The sequence below is a fragment of the Python bivittatus genome, unplaced genomic scaffold (assembly GCF_059951505.1).
Source record: "Python bivittatus isolate LINGU-HERP-01145 unplaced genomic scaffold, Pbiv_v1 ctg000110_np1212, whole genome shotgun sequence".
Classification (NCBI taxonomy): Eukaryota; Metazoa; Chordata; class Lepidosauria; order Squamata; family Pythonidae; genus Python; species Python bivittatus.
Window position 1 is genome coordinate 697,500 of NW_028277045.1, and position 24,046 is coordinate 721,545.

General features: G+C 42.8%; 1 protein-coding gene across 7 annotated transcripts in view; it reads right to left on the bottom strand.

The window, feature by feature from the left end:
- The window catches only part of FBXW8 (F-box and WD repeat domain containing 8), a 66,774-nt gene extending 45,219 nt beyond the window's left edge, over positions 1-21,555 (bottom strand). For all 7 annotated transcript variants that reach the window (XR_015795444.1, XR_015795440.1, XR_015795443.1 and 4 more), the window contains exons 1-4: positions 21,187-21,555; positions 16,273-16,377; positions 9,227-9,391; positions 7,439-7,527 (exon numbers count right to left, since the gene is read on the bottom strand). Coding sequence is in view for 1 of the 7 variants with exons in the window: in XM_088136642.1 (XP_087992768.1) it covers positions 7,439-7,527; positions 9,227-9,391; positions 16,273-16,377; positions 21,187-21,513 (686 nt within the window). In the remaining 6 variants the exon portion in view is untranslated. The remainder of the gene's footprint in view (positions 1-7,438; positions 7,528-9,226; positions 9,392-16,272; positions 16,378-21,186) is intronic.
- Positions 21,556-24,046: the final 2,491 nt, after the last annotated feature.

Below are 24,046 nucleotides of genomic sequence, written 5' to 3' on the forward strand. Positions count from 1 at the left end.
TATTTGCTGCTAATAAAGAGGGCCTGTAAATGAGAGGTGGCAAGGGGAGGGATAAATGGAAGTACAGAAGTACACTGAAAAGAATACATTTTTTTCTCTCTCTCATTCCAGGAAAATGAGTAAGAGAGACAACCAGAAACAAAGACAGAGAAAATGAAATGATACATGCCAAAGTAAACCAAAGATAGGGCAAAGCCTTCTCAGTTTCATTTCACAGAAAAGGGGGTGCTCTCCAGATATTAGGTGGACCAGTCCTGCAACCTCGTCATTTGCATGAACACTTAGAAGTAAATCCCACTAACTTCTCTACTGATGTCAGCCTTGTGAGGTAGACCAGACAGAAAACACAGCCAGATGAGCTCATTCTTCTTTATTGTAAGGCAACATTAACAGAATGTAGCAAGTCTGAAAGTACATCTCTCCCCATGTCCCCTTTACAGCCCAAGAAACTAGGGAGGGTCTCTTCTGAGCCTCTTGCTCCACCCACTATTCAGTTGCGGGCCATGCTGCCTCTTATCTGACCTTTCCCTAGTGAGGTTCTCTTCTCCACATCTCCCAAGGACTTTCTCATGTACTATTACAACTGCCTAGCAAGGGTGTTCAGGACTACACCAAGTGTAGTAACTACTTCTGCAGTGCTAAGGTTGCTTACCCAAGAGTAAGGGGCCAGGAGAAGCCACTTCTCAGCATATGCGCACAGGACCAGACCCTACGAAAGCAAGTTGAGAGTGTCACATCTCAACTCAGCCAGGATAGAACAGAGATGGCCAAAGATAATAATCTCTACCTTCCTCTGTCCCACATCTGTAATTAGGAGACGATAATCTGGAGTTACCTTACAAGGGTACTGTGATGAAAGTCACTTTGATTATTGACTAAGTGACATGAAGCGCTTTGAACATTTGATGTATGTGTGGCCATTATTCGGGTTGCTTTTTTAAAGGATGTTTAAGTCATCCTTATTTCTTTTGAAGAATGCTAGAACACTTATCAGAGATCAGGAACTGGCTTCATTTTATTTCTGTTGCAAGAATTATATGTTGTATACATGGAGACAGGTGAAGACTATCAACTAATAAAGAGCATGATATAAAAAAATTGGAGGAGGGAGTGTGATATATACCACCTTGCGCTCCTGAATGGAAGAAAGAACACAACCCTAAAAATACATGCATACCTACACAGATGAATGACTTGAGGCCTAGAGTCACCAGTCCCCCAAATAATGTTGCTAAGGCCCACAGAAGCTGTTACTAAATTGTAATTTTTAATATAAGAAGAAAATTAATACATTCACAGGGAATAATCTTATCAACCATATTAAATGCATTTCATTTAATTCACGTGTATTTTTAATCTATTTTCTTTTTATCCAGGCCTCCCCAACTTTTGAAAAAGTGGCCCTTGGCAGTCTTCAGCTGAAAGTAAGTTGTGAACTGATACTCAATGGAGAAATCCACCCCAACAGCAATGATCTAAATTGCATCCAATGAGAAAGGGAGAGAAACCTTATTTCACCGGATGCCTTTTTATTTATACCTTTCTTTCATGGCCATCAAAGGCCACGTTTTAAAGCTGCGGAGCATCGAAACAAGGAGAAAAACAGCTGAGGCTCAGTGCCAGCCAAGGGGCAATTTTAGATTTGCATGCACTTCTCCCAAATTAATATGCAAAAAAGGAGATGACAACTCGCTTCAAGAATAGCTGGGTCCGAGGCAGAAATTACAGTCGGGCAGACAAGCAGCCCTGGAACTTCCTTTCATCTTGCCGATGCGAAAACCCTCCCTCTCCCACCTGTCCGCCTCCATCCACCGAGGGATGGAGGGAGAATGGTCTGAACACTGGGCACGGCGCTCTAAAGAGCCTCCTTGCTGCTGGTTTGACATCAGAGACCTCAATCTGGTGAACGGGTGTTTATCGAGAACCCTCTGCCCAGCAGTTACGACGCTTGTTTTGAGTGTCAGACCTTGGAGTCTTTTCATTGGAGACCGTGATGTTTGCGGTTACCTCACTCCCCAATCAATGCAGCATACACCCCAGCCTTTCCACGGTGGCGCACCTGAGAGTGGCTTAAAGCAACACAGTCCTTGGTCACGTGGACCCTCCGTTTCAAAACAATACAAGGCCACCTTCTGCCTCCCTGGCCCACCCCCCTCCCAAACTATAGAAAACGCTGGAAAATGGGAGACTTCTCAAGGACACTTTCCAATCGCAAGCAATTAGCTTGCAGCAGGGTTGAACAGGAAAAGAAAAAATATGTATCTGCAGATTGAAATTCAAGTTGCTCCTCTTTTATCCCCTCCATTTTGGAGCCTAAATTCTCTCCTGCCTTAAGCAACTGAGTGTTAGATTATTGAAAAGAATAGCAGCTTTGATCTGTTCACTTGCACTCCCCCCCCAGCAATCTCTAGTCACTTGATGAAAATATGAAAATATGTCATCCTTCCTGTTCTTTCCCTCTGTCTCCAACTTTGCTCGTGATTTCTTAAAAATGTATGCGTAAGGCAGCCAAGAGGTAAGAATGATCAGGTATACATTCAATGATCCTATTTTTGCAAAATAATATTAAACACAAAATAAAGACCATCACTGAATAGCAGAGGACATACCAAAAGTGAAGTACCCCAAGCCCTGACTGCCACGTTTTTAAAGTTGTATTTTGCTTATTCACTAAATCACAAGTGGCAGTTCGACGAAAAGAAGGTAAGGTATAAGCCATGACAGACCAACTACAATGCATGGGTTCAGACATCACACTAAACCAAAACTGAACAAGCCATAGGATGACTTAAGAAAAATCAGGCTTGTGTTATTCTAAGCACTGATCAGCAATTGACTGTGGTTGTGCAGAAAATTAAGACAGAAATAGACAAATGACATTACAGTTTAATGTAATGTGTGCACCCAGTTTCAGAATAGGATAGACTGCTTTCAACCTGAGATTTTGGACAGCTGTTGCCTAATCATAATGGACAATACCCAACTGGTTAGACCACTAACCTACATGGCAGCTTCACCCACCCATGGAGAGGGCAACTAAAATATCATTTTAACTGATTAATGGCGTTGGTGTATCTAGTATTCCCCAAAGTCTTTTGACTCAATCTTCATTATGGCAACACCAAAGATATAAATGACATCATTTGTGTTATTTTATGACATCTGTGTAATGACATCATTACATAAAGGACATAAAGGATACCAATGACATCATTCGCATCCTTTTGCACAATGACAGCATTACACAGAGAACACGAATCGCAATGGAATTTCCTCCACCGTGTGCAAATGCTGTTCAGCTGAGGTCCAGAAAACCAAGGTTGCCCTGTATTTACTCCAAAAAAAAAAAAAAAAAAGCTCTGGTATTGACTGGACAACTTTGCTTCTTCACCAAGGAAAATAATAGTCCAATATGCTCACTACTCTAGGAGGCTTTGGTGTGTGTCAAGAAAGCAAGGCAGTTAACATTTGTAATACCCATGGGGTCCTAGACTCTCATTATGAAATTCTAAAATTAGCCCTGTTGATTCTCAATGCTCAAGCACACTGGAGCTGTCACGCCATCTCCTGCTGCTAAAATAATCTCTTATTAGGTCATAAGAAGAGCCCTGTAGGATCAGACCTGTTTAATCCCATATCCAGCCAGCACAAGAGCCACAGGGAGGGAGGAGACCACAACCAAGAACGGGCCACAAAGAACCTTGTCTTTCATGTCCCCACTGGCAATGAAGGCCTTAACAATTCCTACTGCTGGAAACAAAATACAGTGTTCTTGATTACAAGTTACTGCTGGTTTTATCTTCCACCGACTGGTCTAATCCCCTTCAAGCCATCAAATATTATCATGACCATTGCATCTTGACATAGCAAATTCCCTAGGGTAAATATGTGCTGTGTGGAAATGGGCAACCTTTCACATAACCTCAAATCTCCAGCCATTTAGCTTCATTTTCTCCAAATGCACCATCATTTTATTTATGCCTTCAGTATACTTCTTCTGCCTCTACAGAACTGTTCTTTGAGCTGTAGTGACCACAACACCCATCTGTACAAAAGCCCTAGGATACTGGTATTATGTTTGCCAATGTGATCCTCACTACGGTTTGCCTCTTTTCACCACATAGTCCAGTGCTCCTGTCTTGATCTGAAGGCATTTGGTCTTCACCGTTTAAACATCTGATATCTCTAACATGTGCATTTTTCCCAACGACATTTGGTTTTCTTGACTATCATGGTCACTGTGCATTCACAGTTTACTTCTAAGACCTGTCTCCAATCAGACAGACAAAACAATCTGGGGAAGAGCCTTCCAAACCAGACGTCCCCAGTTCCTATCAGCTTTTCCACATCATTTTAACATCTGCTCTGCAACTTCATTGAAGTTAACTGTCGTCTACTGGGTTCCAGCCCATCCTTTTTCTCTTCTTTTCAAAACTGCTCTAGCCTTTCTCAAAATGTTCCTTGGCCCCTAACAAATGGCACTCCCAGTCTTTCCTGTATCACTGGCTCTTCCAAACCACTCAGCTTCCATTCAGAGTGGATTTCAGAGAAAGGGTCCTAGGTTATTCTAGATTTCAACTTCCCATACTGCAATCTGAATTTGAACTCCAGGACCTGTTGATTATATTTCCCCATGCCAACAGTGTCTCAAGGAAGGCTAGAAAAGCTGTTTCTAAGATGAAATGGTGAGAAGGTGAGGAAGCAGAATACACAACAGCTATAGACAGGGTAGTAGCTGATAATGCACTTCTGTGAATAACTTAAATTGGAATTATCCTAAGGCAGGATATTGAAATGTCCAATTTCCTTCAATCACAGTGTTGAAGAACAAACTGGAGTAGGTTCAGCTTTCTGTACATTTACACACACATACATACACACCCAAAGCTCCAACTATTTAAATTCCTATTTTTATCCAGCTGTTAATGACTCAAGTTCCCACCTTTTCATGCAACCTATCCACCTTCTTTAATATTTCACCAAGTTGCCCTATTTTGGGCCAAACAGAAATTTCCCAGCTAGTGATGAGCATAGAAATTGGGTTTCAAACAGAAGGTGGGAGGCTCCTTTTCTTGCTTTAGTTTGTTATTCATTTGAATATTTTGCAGCTTAGATTTGCTCTGAAACTAGTTTATTGCTAAATGTACCAGTTCTGTTTCCAATACGCTAAAACTTGCATTGTAGAAACTGCAAATGCCCCCAATTTTGATATTATGCATCCTAGTACTGTAACCAACTCCACATCTGTGTGTCTCCCACCAAAAATCTCTTTCTCAGAAATCAGTGATTCTCCAAAAAGACTGGAACTTTGTAAACATCTGTTGGCCTACTGTCCTGAAAATGGCACCAGACACAGGAAGAATGACACAGCAACTGGGCTGAAAGTTGTATTAGAAGAGGAAAAAAACTATGTACCTTAACAGTGTCCTGGTCAATATCAACTTAGCTTTTAGTGAGGGGTAATCAATTTCCAACATTTCAACCTGAAACAAACAGGCCACTTTCTGAATTTATTTCAAGTAGCCTTCATTGGTGTCACTCAAAGAATTTGGCACTGGCAGAGGATTTAAAAAAACACACGCACACACACGAGACAATTGACTCTAATTCTACTCCACAAAAACGTATCATTAAAATGAAGTGTGGCTCTTAAACGCCATACATTGATTTATTATAGGCCTGAGCCAATTTCACAGTTCCAATGACATCACCGCTTCTCTCCACTGCCTGGTGCTGTGACTTCAGGACCGTGAAGCTGTGAAAATTGAAGGGGGAGGAAGCAGGGAGGCCTCTCACCCACGTTTAAACACACTACATATACCAGTCAGGGTCAGAATAAGAAGATTAGCGATTATCCTGGGAGATCCATTCTTGAAATTCCCTACTGTTTTTAGCACAGAAACAAGGTTAATGAGGTTCATGACACCAAAAGCCCTAAAAAAGAATAACCCTTTTAAACCCTGCATTGCAGATAAAGCAGTGGTGGTGATAAATAGAAATGATGGGCCATTACAGGAGTGCTGAAATCTCTCACGGACTCAGAAAATGCTGCACAAGGGAGATCTATAACTACAGTGCCAGCCCTGTTTCGGGCATTAAGGATCGTTTGGCTGTTAACTACTTTCACGGCAGCAACCATTTCTACTTAAAAGCCACAGCAATAAGTTTGTCACTACTTAATAACAAATTATTATTTTTTTTATGGCTGGGGATAAAACAACCAGAATTACATTACTCCAATCTAACAGTATGCATGCAGCTGTGGCAGGAAACCTCACATTCCAATAAATTAAGTTCAGAATTATTATTATTATTATTATTATTATTATTATTATTATTATTATTTGGTTTGCTTGTTCAGGTTTGCAGAAGGTACCACAGAAAAGATGTTGTGCTCCTGAAAGACAAGCACGAACAGTATATATGCTTTCAAAGAAGACATTCCCACTAAACACACATAGATCAACCTAGTTCCAATCTGGCTCCAATTTAATCCAGATCAGGTAATTCAGAGTCACTTTTTCTTTCATTCCCATCTAATAGTGAACACCACAGTCCAGTTCAAAACGCAATGTCCTGGTTCATACAGAAGGCTAAGTTAGAAGGGATTTTGTCTGCTTTTCGTTTAGCGTGATACATTAATTCACCCATCATGGTTTAAAGATATGTATGAACAGGCTCTGCAGTTTGATCGACACACCATGGCTTTACTTAAATCCTTAAATCCTACTTTAGTATTATGGGTAGATCCAGCCTAAGTTTGATTGGTATACAACGGAAAGACAGAATTGTTCTGATGAATTTGGCCTCATCTGGGAAAACAGCAGACCAGCATGGCCGTCCTGACTCTTCCATTTTGCTTCCTGGATTTACACCTAATACATCCAGAATGCCTACATCTACAGGCCATATTACTCAAACCTGAACTCTTGCTTCTCTCCAAATAAACCAGGCTCAGAAATCAGGAACAAACCACAACTCTGGGTTGCAGGTCATCACAAAAGATAAATGAGCCCTAAAACCTAGCTGATCTACTGAGGCATTAGTATCAGGAGCTAGAGCAAACTTTACCCAAACTAAAGTTTTTTTAAGCAAAACTTTAGTTTCCATGAGTGGTAAGATTCCCCATGTTTACTCTGATTTTTTAAAGATTTCCATTATATTGCAAGCCACCGTAACTCTTGGTTTAAATTTTAATTCCTTAAGTGCCTTTTAGATCTAGAAATCCTGTCTACAATCCACAGCAGCAGCAACACCCATATGCTCTGCCTCCCTTAACTTGGTTAGGAATTGTAGCTGGAAAATTCACCTCCTGAAACAGCTTGTCAATTCCGTTCTACTGTCTGGACCACAAACTATCATGAGAACTAATCAGGCTGGTGCCAGGAGACAGGAGAAGAATTCTAGCTGCAGACTAAGCTCTCAGCCACAGACTTACCCCGCAACGACCACTCCGTCGCAAGAATGCACATCGCACAGAATGTTCCCGACTTCGTGCTGCAGCTGCCTCATAGCCCCCACGCGGTTCTGCAGAGCAAGACAAGGAAAAGCTGTGAGTTTGGTCCAGTCCCTCAGGACCCCGACAAACCTGCCTCCCTAGAAGGACCGTGGCTTTTGACATTCACGTTGAATCCCAGCATCTCCAGATGTTGCTGGGAAAGGCTCCCATTTGAAAACCTGGGGGACTAGTAGCTGGATAAGACAACCTTAAGATGGTTGGACTAGTTTCTGATGCTCCTCCATTCTATTATTATTATTATGGTTGGTCACACACTCAGCCAGATGTGTAGACTGGATCTGGCATTTTTGTCCACCTATCGAGTCCTTCCCAAGGACCTGGGATAGGCAGATGTTGTTGGATGGTGTTAAAGGTATTGTCGCAGGATGGAAGCTGTTCCAAGTCAAGCTGCCTTTTGCAATGGTCTGATGGTGATTTTGTCAGTGCCGATGGCCTTCAAGGGGTGCTCCAGATGTTTTGGGATTGCACCCAAGGCACCTATAACTATTGGTACTATCTTTGCTTTCTTTTGCCATAGCCATTCTACTTCTCTTTGCAGGTCTTTATATTTTGCAAATTATTGTTATTATTATAATGCTTGGTTGCACAGTCAGCCAGATGTTTAGACTGGATTTGGCATTTTTATCCACCTATCGAGTCCTTCCCAATTATTATTATATCCTGCCTTTTTTATATATAACTCAAGGCAGTGAACACATCTAATCCTCCTGGTTCCCGTTTTTTCCAGAAAAACAACCCTGTAAGGTGGGTGGGGCTGAGAGAGAAGGACTGGTTCAAAGTCACCCAGCTGGTTTTCATGTCTAAGGAAGGCCTAAAACTCACAGTCTCCTGGTTTATAGGCCAGCATCTTAACCATTACACCAAACCAGCTCTCTAACCCATTCCAAAGATTTCCTGTTTGCAGCTAAGGGGAGAAGCTTCTGTTTAACATCCTGGGAGCAGACACTGATCAAGCAGATACGAGGCAAAATACTATAAAAGCAATGAACACCGTTCCCTATTTTCCAAACCATTCCGCTATATTCTTCACAAACACAACCAACACCAGAGGACTGACTTTATTTATTTATATATCATATTTATATATCTCTGCGGTTTTCCCACAAACAGGGTCGATAACACCCAAGCCTCTAGGCAACTATGCTGGGAAATCAGTGATGGTGAAGGCAAAATATTAGAATGCGGATTGCATTCTTTCAACTTCTATCAACTTTACCTAGCAGGCAATGCTGGTCTTATAGAAAAGCAATGGAAAGACAAAGCCTACCAAGATCTTACCAGGAGCACTTACCCAGTCTAGTCGGCAGTCACCCACTGAACCTCTTCGCCTAAGGAAGAATTAGAACCTGGGCCCACTTCTAGTCCAGCACCTTGGCTACTACCTTGGTCTGAGAGGGAGAGACTGGCCTAAGTCCCCTGGAACCCCCCATGGCTGAGAAGGGCCTCCCTGCACCTAGTCCAACACCTTCACCACCACACCACATTGAACATCTTGAGAGCAAGACTGATCCACGTCCAAACATGTTCTTAATCCAGAGATATGGACCTACTGGGAAGGTCATATCTTGAAGAAAACCCCCTGGGGCAAAAGCTCTCCCAGCCTCCCATCATGCTCTGTATGATCCCCCAAGAGTCCACATTCAAACAGCAACAGAATGGTACTCTAGCGTTATAGTGTATATCGAATGAGAAGTTCTTTTCTATTACCTTCCAGTTGGTTCGCAAAGTCTGCTCCTTCTCCCGACATTCTCGGAGAGTCTGTTTCCAACAGGGAAAGTCTGAGATTTGGTTGTCAGACAGATAACCTTCCTGTTGACAAAGCCGGAACCACAGGACTTGATCTTCAGCAAGTATCTTCCAAGCTCGGCTCACCTAAAAGTAGAAAAACAAATGCTGGGTGGGGATAACATTCTCTCTGAAACCAGAGGTAGAAAACACAATGCTCTCAGTGGCCAGGGTATCCACCACCCCAAAACAAGGCCTGCATGACTTCAACATTAATATTAAAATAGGATTTAAAACATTCTTAAATGCAAGTTCATCCAAGATTGAAAGTTTACAGGATATCGTAAAAGGTTTTAGCAATCTTGGGCAAGATTTTGCACTTCTGGCACAAGGTTGCCAACCCACCTTCAAGGCAAATCATCTGGCACAGAAGTAAAATTAATGTTATGTTCTCAATGTCCCATCTGAGATTTTTGTTACATCTTTTACTGCATCAGGCATGGGTGAAATTGAGCTGACCTCCAATTTAAACATTCTGCTCCATTTTCCCCTTAGATTCCAAGTATTTTTGCCATTCTTTTACCACCCAGCAGCACAAGAGGCAGGAAGCAAGAACAAAGTAGATCTGTAGGTTCAAACTGCATGCGTTTCCTGTCTCAAAGTGCTGCTAGGCTTAAACAGGGAAACTCTGGAGCAAACCAGCCAGTGTATGTAATTACTGTAAGTTCTGGCAAGACAACATAAATTGCATAGCTAAGACTTGGAATCCAAATCATTGGCAGAAATTTCTTTCTGTCCCAAAGGTTAAGGCCCAACTTTATTTTCTCAAGGAATTCACACTGAAGGCACCCATATCTCCCTGGATTCTTAACCTCCAGTTTGTTTATATTTTATTTATTTTATTTTTTATTATTAAATTTATATGCTGCCCACCTCCCCCGGAGATTTTAAAGGCAGAATAGCAGGGAAATGATTCCAAAACAGCTCAGAAATAAACAGGTTTGTGCTGAAAAACAGTGCAGAAGAAAAGTGCTAAAAAAAACAAGCCCCGAAGAGTTTTTCCTGTTTTTCTCAAGAAATAACCATGCAAATAATAAAGGGACTGTTAGAGAATAAACACAGCGAAGTCCAGGGCCAGGGGCAGAGACAGGCAGGAGCAAGTCTTGAGAGTGAAACTCAAAGGCTTGAGATTGGTTGCCTCTAGTTACAGAGACAGCACAGCCGAGGTATGAAGTATTTCTATGAAAATCTCTGTTATGCAAAAGAAGCAAGCAAGCCGGCCTTCCCACACAATGGCTCCATCTACATATACAGCCTAATGAGACACTAACGTGAAACAGACTTCAGCCTGCAGGTAAAACATGACATTTTTAATCTCTCACAATAAATACATGCTTGCGCTGGGGAGAGAGAGAGGGTATATTTTCCTTGCAAATAAGAAATGAGCACATTGGGGAAAAGATTCTTGCCCAACAGGTCCTCGCTAGACAAATTTATCTACATGTAAGAAATTCTTGTGCAAGGCAGGAAGGCGATTGTTTAAAGCCTAGGATACGGGCCACGTTTCTGCTCAAAGTTGCCACCAAATTGAATCGTTGGTGACACAGAGAAAAATCGAAAATACATGCCTGTCCTGACCACACCCGCTTTTTGCAATATTGGGCTTGGTATTCAAATGGTCACATGGGACTATGGGCTTGATCCAAACTGCCGACCTATGATATAAAAAAAGTTCAACTCTTGGGGATAACCCAGACACACACCTAGAAATGTTTTGCTTGTCTTTCTCCAGGGTGTTTTGCTAACTTCCCATTCTAGCATTCCTGGTGGTCTCCCATCCGTGTACAACTCAGCACTGACCCTGCTTAGTTCAGTCCATTGGCCAAGCTTGGCTAGATGTACAGAAAACACACACTTACAGCAAAATCGTCCGTCAGTCCATCTAAGTCTGCTGCTGCAGCGGTAGCGGTTCTGCTTTAGTGCTAAAACTGTGCCCCCCGTCGGACAGATACGCAAACTGGACATTCAAGAAAACTCTTCTGCCGGTTTTTCTTTTTTAAAAACAACAACACATTTTTCAGCATGGAACAGTTCCATGCTCTGCGTGTTCCTACTCGTGGGCTGTGGCTTTGTTTTAAAAAATGATGCCGCTGTATGCAAAGAGGCAGCTGTTTGGCAAGAATAAAACACTCTGGAGGGTTTAAAAGGAAACACTCCTGTGCCCAGTTTCGACCGGAGGGCATTTTCACTGACAAGGCTGAGATTTGTCAACTTAGCGGTAAACAAGAAGATTTGCCAACTGCGGCTAGTTCGAAACTAAGGCTGGGGCGCTGCAGGAGAATGGAGAAGAGAACCTTTTGAAGTAACTTTCTGGGGGCGAGGGGGCAAATTTAAGTGAAAGAAGTGCTTTCAAGAAGCACCATAAGAGGTCCAGGTCATGAAGAGGGGTGTGTGTGTGTGTGTGGATGAAACAAAGATGCTTTATCCCACTGTGATTTTAATCAGGTTACTGCTAGCCCTGCAGGCTTATCACGCTGAACTTTCTGAGGACGACTCAAAGCTGAAACGGGCCATTAACATGCTAGAAACTAGCACAGCCAAGCCGACTGAAGCATTGTCAAGTGAGGAGCGGCTGCAAAAAGTCCCTAATGGAAAATGTCTTAAGCATGCCACTTTATCGCACTGCTGTGAGTGGCTCCATTTAACACATGTGTACACACGCCTTTGGCTTGGGTTCAAACCCCGTTGCTCTGCTTGAGATGACAACAGGTGAGAAGCTCAGTGCCAGAAGATTTGAAAGAGACCCCCTTGGCTATATCCATGCTCTGAGCCTCGTAGTGATGGAAAGGCCGGTGAAAGCTTAACCAAGAGGCTCAAAGCAAGAGGGGTGGGTGGGCAAATGGAGACCAAACAGAAAAAAAAGCTGTCATTTTTCCAGGCTGCTGCATCAACTCCCCCCAGGTGTACACCTGAATGGAGCCAAGGTTACGGAGACAAGAATCCGCATGACCGCGGGAGGGTAGCGACCAGGTAAAGGGAAGAAAGAAGGACCTCACTCATCGATCAGAGAAGTAAGACCTTTTGGGGGGCTAAATGAAGCTGACCAATATTGCTGCCAGCTTTCCAGTTTCTAGAACCCTTGATCAGTTGAGATGGTGAGAAAAAAACAGGGAGGGGGTTCCGGAAAGCTGACATTGTACAACTAAATAAAAGGAAATCCAGCATGGGGTAGGGTTAGGAGACCCAATTTCAGCTACAGAAGTTCACTGGGTGAGTTTGAGCTAGTCCCTCTCTCTCAGACCAAGAGTGGTACAACGATGAAGGTGCTGGACTAGAAATGGGAAGACCTGGGTTCTAGTCCACCTTCACTCACAGAAGCTCCTTCGGTGCCTGTGGGCCAGTCAACCTTTTTCAGTGCAGCGTCCCTCAAAGGGCTGTTGTTGTAGGGAAAAACTGGAGGAAGGTGTGCTGCGTATGCTGCCTTGAAGTGAAAGGTGGGATACAAATTAAATTAATTAATAAAAGATATCGATCAGCATGAAATTGCTGGCTGAAAGATCTTTTCTGCAGGATCAATACTGTTCTGTTATGGTCTATGAGTTTGTTCCCTTCAATGAATTCGCAAACATCTGCATAGAGACCCTGCACCAAAGATTACAAGACCCCACATAATGGTGCCTCGTGGTAGCTGAGGATTCCGGCATTTGGAGGGCACCAAGTTGGGGAGCACTGCTTTACAGCCTGGTTCTGAGGATAAAACTTCTCATTTTAGTGGGATGTTGGCAAAGGCTTCAGTAAAAAGAAACAGCAACAACTTTTTACTGTCATTCAGAGATCGCTAATTCCTCAGAAAGGAACAGCTTCACCAGACTGTCATGTTCAGAACAACCTTTGGAGCCATGCCATTCCCCAATTTATTCAGCAGGAATTGCATTAAATGGAATGGATCACAAATCCACCTCAGACTGTAAGATTTTGAAGCCTGCTTTGAAATAATTCACTCTTGAATTGCATCACCTATTATGCTATTATGGCCCAGGTCCAAGGACATAAATCAAGGGAGGGCAAGATGTGGCCCTCCAGTTTTTGGACTGAAGGATTGCTCATCATCCCTCACCATCATCCTGGTGACAGCTGGAATTCAGCGACAGTATGTTGTCCACCTCTTATATACATAATTCTGGCTTATTAATCAGCACTGAGTTTGGGCTCTCTGGTTCTGTTGCAATGGGGAATTTTGCTTAATGCAAACCAGAAAGAAATATCACAGCACACCAGGAGGAAAGTGAAGACTCAAGGGAGGAATACTCAGACCTCACTAATTTCTGGCTCCGTAAATCATTACTCTGAAGTCTTCCAAAACATGTATCTCTTTGATGAATTTCAACTTACAGCTGCAAAGTCATTCTCATCCTCTCCTCTATTTATCCAACCATTGTTATATATCTTGTCCTCTTTACAGCTACACCTGGAAGACTCGGCTTTAAAAAATCCCAATTAAGAAACTACAAACAGAACACTCTTCTCAACTAAGAAGCTCTCTGGAGCTTGATTCAACACAGAGATTCTGAATTTTCTTCAAGAAAGGGCACAGGCAGGTTCTTGGAATATGTGAACTTGAAACATCTAACACGACAGAAGCTGCTCTTTGCTTTTCACAGCAACAAAGATGTAGTTCAAACAGGGTATATATGCTGGCAGGGAAGACACAGGTTTGCTATTTCTCTTTTGTGTGACAATCTCCGTTCATTTCTGCAGATTTCAAAGAGGGGAGTTATTTTTTTAGTTTTTGCTATCAACCAGTTACCACTTTGGCAACCAACCAAGCAAGAAAACTCTCTCTCCAGGGACTCCTCTGCTAAGCTAACCAGTCCCATTAACTACACAGTTTTATAAACTCGACTACCAATCCTTTTTTTTTTTCATAAAAATAAAAATCCATGACAAAGGCAATGAAAAGACAGCAGGGCATTCCATTTAGTCAAAAAACTATGCCATCGTTCAAAAATCAAAAGCACCAAGAGGAAAATGAAAACGGTCTTCATATTTATGGCTTTGCTCTTTACTTGATCGCTTTGGAAGTGGACTAAAAGCGTTGGCTTACCTCATCTCACTTCAAAAGCCTTGTAAAACCCTAGATCTTTGCTCAGCCCGCAACCATCTCCCAAATATCCAGGGACCGCTTCTACACACATTGTCCTTGTAGTGTACAATAATGCCATTACAAAGCGAATAAGAGGAAAAACTTCTGGGAAACTAGAGGCACAGCTATCCTGTAAAAGACAATCAATGCTGTAAGAAAAAATTCTCAATCTAACCTGTTAGGAGTCCATAAAGGAAATAGAACCCAAAGCCATAAAAAAATCTGTTTATCATCTTTTCCCTCCTTGCTCCATCACATGCTTTTGCTCTCGTTTTAGGATTTGGACCTGGAGTGACCCAAGCACACCTGCAAATTTTTCTGGGATCTTTATACCAACAACAGTGTACTCTTATTATTTCTTCACGGAAATAACGTCCTTGTCTTTTAAGATAAACTCTACTGAACTGAGCTGGTCTTACTTCTGTATAAATGTGTATGTAATATTGGTATCCAAGTCAGCAGTGCGAGGTTGTTATCTTAAAATACTGAAATATATACAGTAACATCTCTTGGTTAGTTTCACAGATACATCCAAAAGCAAAAATGTAACTGACTTTAAGATGAACATGAGTCAACAGCGTGAAGTGGTTACCAAAAAAGGCAAACACCATTGTAAACTGCATCAAGAAAAGGATAATTTCCCAGTCAAAGCAACCAAAATTTCCATTTTATTCTGTACGGATCAGTCCCCACCTGAAGTACTGTGTCAAATTCAGGATATCTTTAAAGGAATTTAGAGATGATCTTGGGGAAGGTATAAAAGAGCAGTTAAGGAGGGGTTTAAAGAAGCGATTACATAGCGCAGAGATTGAAACAAGCATGAGAAAGAAACTTAAAATAACATTGCTTTGATTTTGTTTAGTGTAAGATGGATCAGAGAGGAACTTGGACAGGCTTTCAAGATTCTATTATTACACCTACAACAATAAGATAGTATTCCTGGAATCCCTCCTCTGCCTGTTCCTTGACCTAGCCTACCTTGAAGGGCTGACATCATCTGAAAAGTTGGCCCAAGTGTCTCTCTGATCCATCTTATACCAAATAAAATCAAGGCAGAGTTATTCTGAGTTTCTTTCTCACACGTGTTTCAATCGCTGGACTGTGGAACCACTTATCCAAGCCCCTCTTTCATGGTTCTTGGTTCTTTCAGACCTTCTCCAAGGTCATGTCTAAGTTCTTTTATAGTGCCATGCTTTACAATGAATAGAGACAAGTTTGGAACATATTTAGAAGGCCATGACCAAGGAACTGGAACCTAAGTCCCATAACAAGAGATTCAGGGAATTTGGCATGTTTAGTCTTAAGACAAATGGGGGCGGGGGGCGCACTCATCATCCCAGAAACCAGAATAACAGTTACAGGAAAGCAGTTTCTGGCTGAATATTAGGAGAATCTTCATAACAATAAAAAGAGTTTGACAGAAGTTCCAATTTCTCAGAGGGAGGGTGGGTTTCCGTTCACTGGATGCTTTTAGAGGTTGAACAGCCTTCTAGCAGGAATACTTTAATCTAGAAGCTGGTGCAGAGCATGGGGTTGGACTGGGGGGAGGGGGGCAAATGACCTTTTCCAACTATATGATTCCATAATATATAGGTTAAACTATAAATGCTAAACCAGTCATATGCAAATGCAAAAATTCCTGCATACATATGAGGTTTTTTTCCCCCCAATTTCTGTTTATCTTAGGAAAGAGAAGAGGGGGGGAAATTCTCCAGGGCTAAAAATGTCAAATGAAGTTACAGCTCCAATCATAATTGAATGCCATTTTCTTTTGTTTGTTCCTTTTTCTCTCTCAAAGGCCTCACAGTATCATCACTCAACCATGCTGCTTTTCCTTATACTATGTCTTGCTGATTCAATCATCAGAAGCAGGGCAAGAACTCACCTGAGCACATCTCCCCAGCTCCATTCTGCCAAGGGACTGAAATATCTTTAATGCCAACTCGTAAGGCAACTGCACATCAAAAAAGGGAATTTCGTTTATTTCATTCTGAAAAGAAGCAAAGGAAAGGGGAAGAGAGGTTTTATTTCATTGCTTGCAAATGTTTCTCTCCTGACAATGATAGCTAAGTGATGGCTAAGTTGTAAACAGGCTCCCTACCTGAAGATGACCCTGACTCAGATGGCCAACCCATTCTACCTACCTATTTATACTCCCAATTCTCATTGTTATGACATATTTGGCTGTAACCCCATCTCAAATTATCCTAAATGGTTTTATAATTAACGTTTAACCCAAGCGTGATTCATATTGCATTATAATTTCAGAGAATTTGTTACATTTTAATGTACAAGGTTTCTCAAAAGGCCTAGTCCGCAAAGGTGGTAAATAAATGACAAAATAAACAAACACGTAACTTTTCTGTTCAGCAAAAGAACTCATAAGGGAGTACTGAGGAAAGTGAAATGGGTTTCCCAGAAAACAACAAATCAGGAAATTTCAACAGATTTAAAATTGGGTAAAATCTCACAAACAATTTAATTTTGTATGCTGCATAAATATCTCGATCCATTTTTCCAACATCCACAAGTTGCTGAAATATTTATTAAAGGAGGGAGAATCAATAAAGTGCATTTATGCTCCCCAGGGCTGGAGGATTTTTCAAAAAGTGGTTCACCTTGGGGGGAAAGATTTAACCTCAAATGTCCCCTCCAAGACCACACGGAAACTTTTACAGCCTCTGGTATCAGAGCTTCAAAGTTAGCAATGGTTTGGCCCAGAAAGAACATAACTATTTCTAGCAGGCGTTTTTGTTCCCCTGGCTTGACTGATTTCCAAGAATGGAACTGGACTGAATCAAAAGTACCTGAAATCTTGAATGCAAAGAAACGAAGACAGTTCCACTTCTTTATCTTTACGTGCCTTTCCTCAACAAGAGTGGGACAGGGAGGGGCATATTTCTGACCCCCCCCCTTCCCTCTAAGGTTAACTGTTTCTATTATCTTGATTTTTGGGATATTGTTTTAATGGAATTGTTTTATTATTCTTCAGTGGTAGCTAAACCAATAATTGTTCTGTTTTTCCTTTCTCTTTTTATCACCAGCAACTAGTCATTTAGAGAGGCAGTACGGTGCAGTGGTTAAGGCACTGGATTTGAAGTGGGGAGGACCAGGTTCACCTCCACCCCCAGCCACAGAAATTCCCTGGGGGATTTTCAGACATTCTCTCTCACCTCAACCCGCTCCAAAAAGTGGTTATTGTGAGAAAAATTAGACAGAGTGTGTGTGCTATAATAACTATACAAAGGAAAGACATAACTGTGGCAAACAATGATATTATTTACCCAGGCCTTGGGGTAGGGCAAACAGGACACCCCTGTTGACGTTCCCTCTTTCGCTTTGTGTTTCGGTTGCCACCTTTCAATTATTCTTGTAGTTGTTTTTGTACTTTTCCCTTTTTTTTGTTTTTGTTTTTATGTTACTCTTATTATGAGCTGCCCAGAGTCAACTGGAGTTGGGGTGCATCAAAACTGAATAAATAAATCACAGCCAAATAAATACGTAATATCATTTCTCTACAGTGGCCAAAGATGGATAACCACACCTCAGTTTTGTGAGCTGGGTTATGAATCAGGTTCACAGAGCAGATGAAATCCAATCCGCGTTTTACACACTACAATCAACGTCCACCCGACACACTCAACCAAATGCAAATGGGTTGCATTTGGGTCCTGCTACAAATAAGCCTGTAAATGAAGTAAGCTATTTCAACTCAGAGGATTTCTGAGTGGTGTCTTTACCTTTACACCTATTGCAAGATCTGAATACCAATTACCAGAAAACACAAGAAAGAATGCAAAAAAAAAAAAAAGTGGGGGAGGGGTCTATCTTGTTAAACTAGCTGCATTTTCTTACTTTTTTTTTCTTTTTTTAATGTGATGGACAAAATCCAAAAGACAAACATTGGCATCTGCTCCTTAGAGACACACATTTACACATCAGCGCACTAATGGAGCTCTGGTTCAGTAAATGGATTAATTCACTGCCATCAGAAATTTAATCTGTGGCTTTTTAGGAGGAGAGAAAGAAAGAAAAGTGCAGTTATCCAGAATGGAGAGAAGCACACTCCTTTTAAACACTGCATATATTGCTTTAAAAAAAAAAATCTGTCAGAGACAGTTAAGGTACATACTCTGGAAAAAAATGCAACAGGCAATTCTTGACAGTGAAAACACAGGTATGAACATCATGTATATATTTCAAATCAAAATGAACACAGATGAGACTTAAGAGCATCACCGTAACAAAAAGACTGAAGGGGTCTTGAATGGCACCCTGGTCCCCTTTTGCAGCTACAGACAGAAGATTGTGATATTGCCATGATAGCACAATTCTCTGTTCCTACCATCCCCTGCTGTCATTGCTGAGAAAAGTAGGGGTGAAAATGCAAACTGGGGGGCAGACTACAGAAAGTCTTGGAGCCACAGAATCCCAAATGCTCTCATTCCTCTGACACATTCCCCCCTCCCCCAAAAAAGTGGAGCCATAAAGCTGTCTTTGCTATTTTCCCTTCCATTAAAACCCTTCAGAGAGAAAACAAAGTGGGGAGGGGGAAGATCACTCATTAATTATCTGATCTGGCTTGAAAACTGGCTATCTTCTCCTCTGGAGGTTTTTCTCACTATCTCTATCTGAGACACCGCTGACTAGCTTTCTTTAACGAAAGAAAAGTTTTCCTAAATTTAAAATAACATGCCCCCCCCCAAAAAAAATTGGTGAGAAAGAGCTCCCACTATGGTGATGCACTGCAATACAACAGTAGTATGTATGCAACAGCAAACTTAAAACCAGCTCCACCACAAACATGACCTGCTTCAGGCTCCCTGATCACAATGAATGAAACCTTATAGTGTAAGAAATCCTGTGGGAATTGTTAAGATTACATTTGCACACAAGAATGCACATCAGAGGAAAATTCTCACATGGGGTGGGGGGGAATATAGCATGAAGCAAGCCTCAAGATGCTCCAGTATAACGAGAAAAAGTTTCATTTAAGTGTTTTTAAAAAATACAATAACAGTACAGGCTCAACAGAAGACCATAAATAAAATATTCAGGGTTAAAAAGTAGTTAATAACTCAGAAAACTGTAAGAGCGATAGACTGAAAGTAGCCAAAATAGGGTGTCCACAGTAAGCAAAGCTTCAGATTAGTTAAATGCATTCAGCCTAGCTAGCCTACAGAGAGAAGAAAAGGGATTTTTGCCCCCTCTTGTGACAGAGGAACAGGCATTCCATCATACTACTTTAACTGTTTTCAAACACAGATAAGAACCACAGGGAGAAGAAACCGTCGTCTCTATTCTTGTTTGCAAAGTAATATTTGCAATGGTGCAAATATTCTGATAATGGAGGTGGTATGACAATTGAAGCACAAGACATTCAGTTACATGAATTACGCAGAACAAGAAAACAGAAATATTTGCATTTGCATTCCAATGTTTTGACTGACCCCTTGTTGAATTCAATTCTTTACTGATGACCTGAAAATAACATTAATGTCCCAAAGACACTCAGAGGATGCAAAATAAACATGAACAAAATTAATTCAAGATTTGCTCTGAAGTCTCAGAAGCAGGAATGGAGCAATGTATTTCGTTAAATAGGACGCCTATAAGATTGATTTGGCCCCAAGACTTCACTAGCATCAAGCCATTGTTCAACTGTTGTTTACTGGATGTATCACAATTTATAGGTTCACACAATATGCCAAACCACGAGCCACGGTTCACAAAGTACAATGTCCGGGTTCCACAATACCACAGTTCACAATGGGCCAGTGTGGTGCAAGCAGTATGTAGCTGAATTAGGACTAGGAAGATTTGGGTTCAAACCACGCAAAAGCCATGCCTCCACTGCACCTAACCATGGAACCATGGAACCAAGATCAAAGCATCTTTGGGTCACTTCCCAAGGCCATTACCTTCATTTTGTCCCCAGCTGCCTATGCTCATATCATCCTCAGCTACACTGACCAAGTGGTATTTCCCAACTTATTCCAACACCACTTGGAGGCAGCGCCCCCAAAACCTGTTGGGCGTCACCAGCTATTTGCTTGGAGGCCATCAGGGGACCAGGAGTGACTGCGAATAGAGGCAAAAGGGGTACAGGCTGCCAAAGGGGGACAGCAGGTTTCACGCCGATGTCGTTTTCCGACAACCCTGAGGGGTGCAGAGCCATGGGCTCTCGCCATCCCCACTGACTGACTTTGGGCCAGTCCTTCACTCCCTCAGCCCAACCAACCTCCTGAAGGGATATGGGGGACTGATTTATTTGGGGGGGTGGAGTGGATACTATCTTATCCCCCTCTAAAAATGTAGGCTGTCGTACGTAGTAATTAAAGGGATACATTAAAGGTAGCAAATACGGTATGTCCAATGCTCCTGTCCCAAGAGTCAGTGAGTCTGCCTGCCTTAAAGATCTGTTTTTGTTTTGTTTTTCCCAAGTCCTGAGTTTGGGAGTGGGTGAATTTTTTCCCCTTTTTTCTTTCTTCCAGCACTTATGCGTATCTATGAGGTTATTCTACGTTGTGGTTTTCTACATTTTGCTTTATTATGGGGTCCTTATTGGTTTTTACTGTTACTGAATCTTAATAATAGTTAACAGCAGGGCAAAAGACAGGGGGCAGGGAATAATGGGCGCTGTAATCCCACCCACCCTGAAGGGCACCAGGTCGGGGAAAGCGGTTCTCCTGCGAAGGGGGAGGGGGCGGGCTCCAGGCCCTGAAACCTGACGGGGCGGGGGGGGAGGACCCTAAGGGAAAACCTGCTGGAGCGAAAAAGGAGCCGAGGCTTCCCATACCAAGTCCTGAATGAGCTGCCCCAGAAGGTCCTCCTTTCCTCCTCCACCTCCGGGGGTCTCGGCGGTGGAGCCGGGGTCAACGTCAGGGGCCGGCACGGGGGGGCTGCGGGGGGGGCGCTGAGGCGGCGGTCCTTCCTCCAGCAGCCCCGCAAGGAGACCTCCGCAGCCGCCCCAGACTCGCACCGGCTGCGGCTCCTCGCCCTCCGCCTCTCGCAGCCTCTTCCGGCCCCCGCCGCTCTTCCTCCGCCGCCTCGGGCCGTCTCGGGCCAGCTCGGCCTGCCAACGGCGGCGGAACGAGTCGAGCTCCGTCGCCGCTCTCTCCACCATGGCGGCCCGGCGACGCGCCGACGGACCGGCCGTTTCCGGCTGCGCCGGTCCGGACACCAAAAGCGGCCGGCGGGGAAACTGCGGGCGGCGCTCGAAGGTTCCGCCGGGGAAGGAGGCGGCCTGGGTGTGGGGGAGCGGCTCCGCGCGCCCTTCCCAGCGCGTCACGTGACGGGGTCCAGCACGGCGGGGAAAGGGCGCGTGGAGCGCTCGCCTGGGAAGTTTCCTGCGGGTGCAATCCCCGATCATCCACGATCAACGGTGTGGGACTCGGGGAAGTAACGCTTGGCAATGCTTGGTTTCTTGCTCTGGCGCTTCTCTTCCAATATTTTTTCTTTTTTTCTTTCTCTTTCTTTCATTCATTCATTCATTCATTCATTCTTTATTTTATTAGTTTATTTATTTACCATATTTATTTGGTTTCTTGCTCTGGCACTGCTCTTTCAAATGATCTGTTTGTTTGTTTGTTTGTTTGGCTTCTTGCTCTGGCCCTGCTGTATATATTTGTTTATGTGTTTGCTAATTTATTTATTTATTTGGCTTCTTGCTCTGGTGCTGCCATTTCAATATTTTATTTAGTTACTTATTGGATTCAGTGTATTGGCTGATTCTGGGCGGCATACAAAATTAGGAAGGAAACAGCTAAAAAATGTGATCATGGATCAGAGTAAACCAGTAATCCAAGTGTGGTCTGGGCACGCCGGGGGGGTCCCCGAGACCCTTTCAGGGGTTCGGCAAAGTCCAATTAAATAAACATTTTAAAACGTCTCCGTTTTAATTTCTAATGCAGTCCGGGTCAATCGATGTAACCCGAAGAAACCGACGCTCTTGATCGTTTTTCAGCATGTAAAGGGGTCCTGAGATCAAAATGTCTGAGAACCACTGGAGTAAACAACGGAAGGATGGAAAGCAGGGGCTTTTACGGTTTTTTCCACTTTTGGTCCCTGCAGATGAAAACTGCAAACCCCACAGCGACCACCAGGTGGCCACAGAAGTTGGGTTTGCTGTAAGGTGCTGCCATCTACTGGTCACTTGGAGATTAGCAGTTCATCTCTGGGAGTTGCAGTAAAGATGGGTCTTATGCGGTGGATCGGACAGCTGGAAATAAAAGATGAATGGTGTAAGACAATTGTCGGGCTGTGTGTGTTTCCGTTTTAGCTGTGTTAGCAGCAAGACAACACGAGGCTCTTAAAGGGAATTTCATCGGGGCATAAAGCAGCCTTCAGTGACTGGATTCCTGCAGGATGTGTTGGAAACTAGCGCCTACTTATCTCTACTTCGCCATGGCTGGGACTTATGGAATCTGTAGTCCAACCCATTGGCCACATATTGCAATTTGTTCTCCATCATCTTGCACCATTGGTGGTGCATGCTAGGGTTGAATTTCACAACACCCAGAGGTCTACATGTTGCTCATTGTTGGTTTAGTGCAGTGTTTTTCAAACTGGGTAACTTTAAGACGTGTGGACTTCAACTCCCAGAATTCCCCAGCCAGCCATGCTGGCTGGGGAATTCTAGGAGTTAAAGTCCACACGTCTTAAAGTTGCCCAGTTTGAAAAACACCGGCTTAGTCTATAATGAAAATGACCATTTTTAGATGCAATGGGATTCTTATTATTATTGCAAAATCTCAATGGTTAAGACTGAAATTTAAGAATATAGTTTGTGATTCTCACATGTCAGGCACAGGGAAGGGAGGGGGATCCTCTCTTTTAACAAGTAGTCAATTTAATTTGTTTATTAAACCTGACATCTTTTGGCCACTGATTCTTTCACCGAAGATGCCTCATCTGGTGCAACCTGGGCCTCATTTCTCCCTTCTTAAGTCAAATTTGAGTCTGGGCACTTACTGCTGTATGTACTCTATAACCTACAATACACATGGATAATGCTTATTAATCAAGAACAGTCATAATTGTAACGATAGTGAATTTTCTGGGACGCTCCCGCTATATTGATTTGTTATAAAAGCATTAGAAGCACGGATTCAAAGAAATCAGGTTTGCCTAAGGAAAATCTTTGGCTAGATTGACCCATTAGGTGGTCTATAAACCTGGGGTTAAGTGTGACTGCATTTATATCCTATTTTGCCTGAGATTTGCAGGAGTCGTCTAATTCATAATACTGGGAGGCCGAGAGTCATCTAAAGCAGGGTTCCTCAACCTCAGCAACTTTAAGATGGGTGGACTTCAACTCCCAGAATTCCCCAGCCAGCCATGAATTCTGGCTGGATTCTGGGAGTTGAAGTCCACCCATCTTAAAGTTGCTGAGGTTGAGGAACCCTGATCTAAAGAACTCTGGGATCAAGTGGAGACTCGAATCTCAGCCTTTCTGGTCCCAGGCCAACCTCTTAACCCCTAATCTACATTGGAACTCAGCCACAGCAATCTGTAAACCAGGGTTTGCTCTTCAACATTAACCCAACGATGCTATTTCACTAACCAGGGCTTAGTTTGATATGTGAACCCAGCAGGAAGCCAGGAAAAGCTTCATAACTATCAGGTTTTTTTATTGTAATGCAACAGTCAAAGACAGA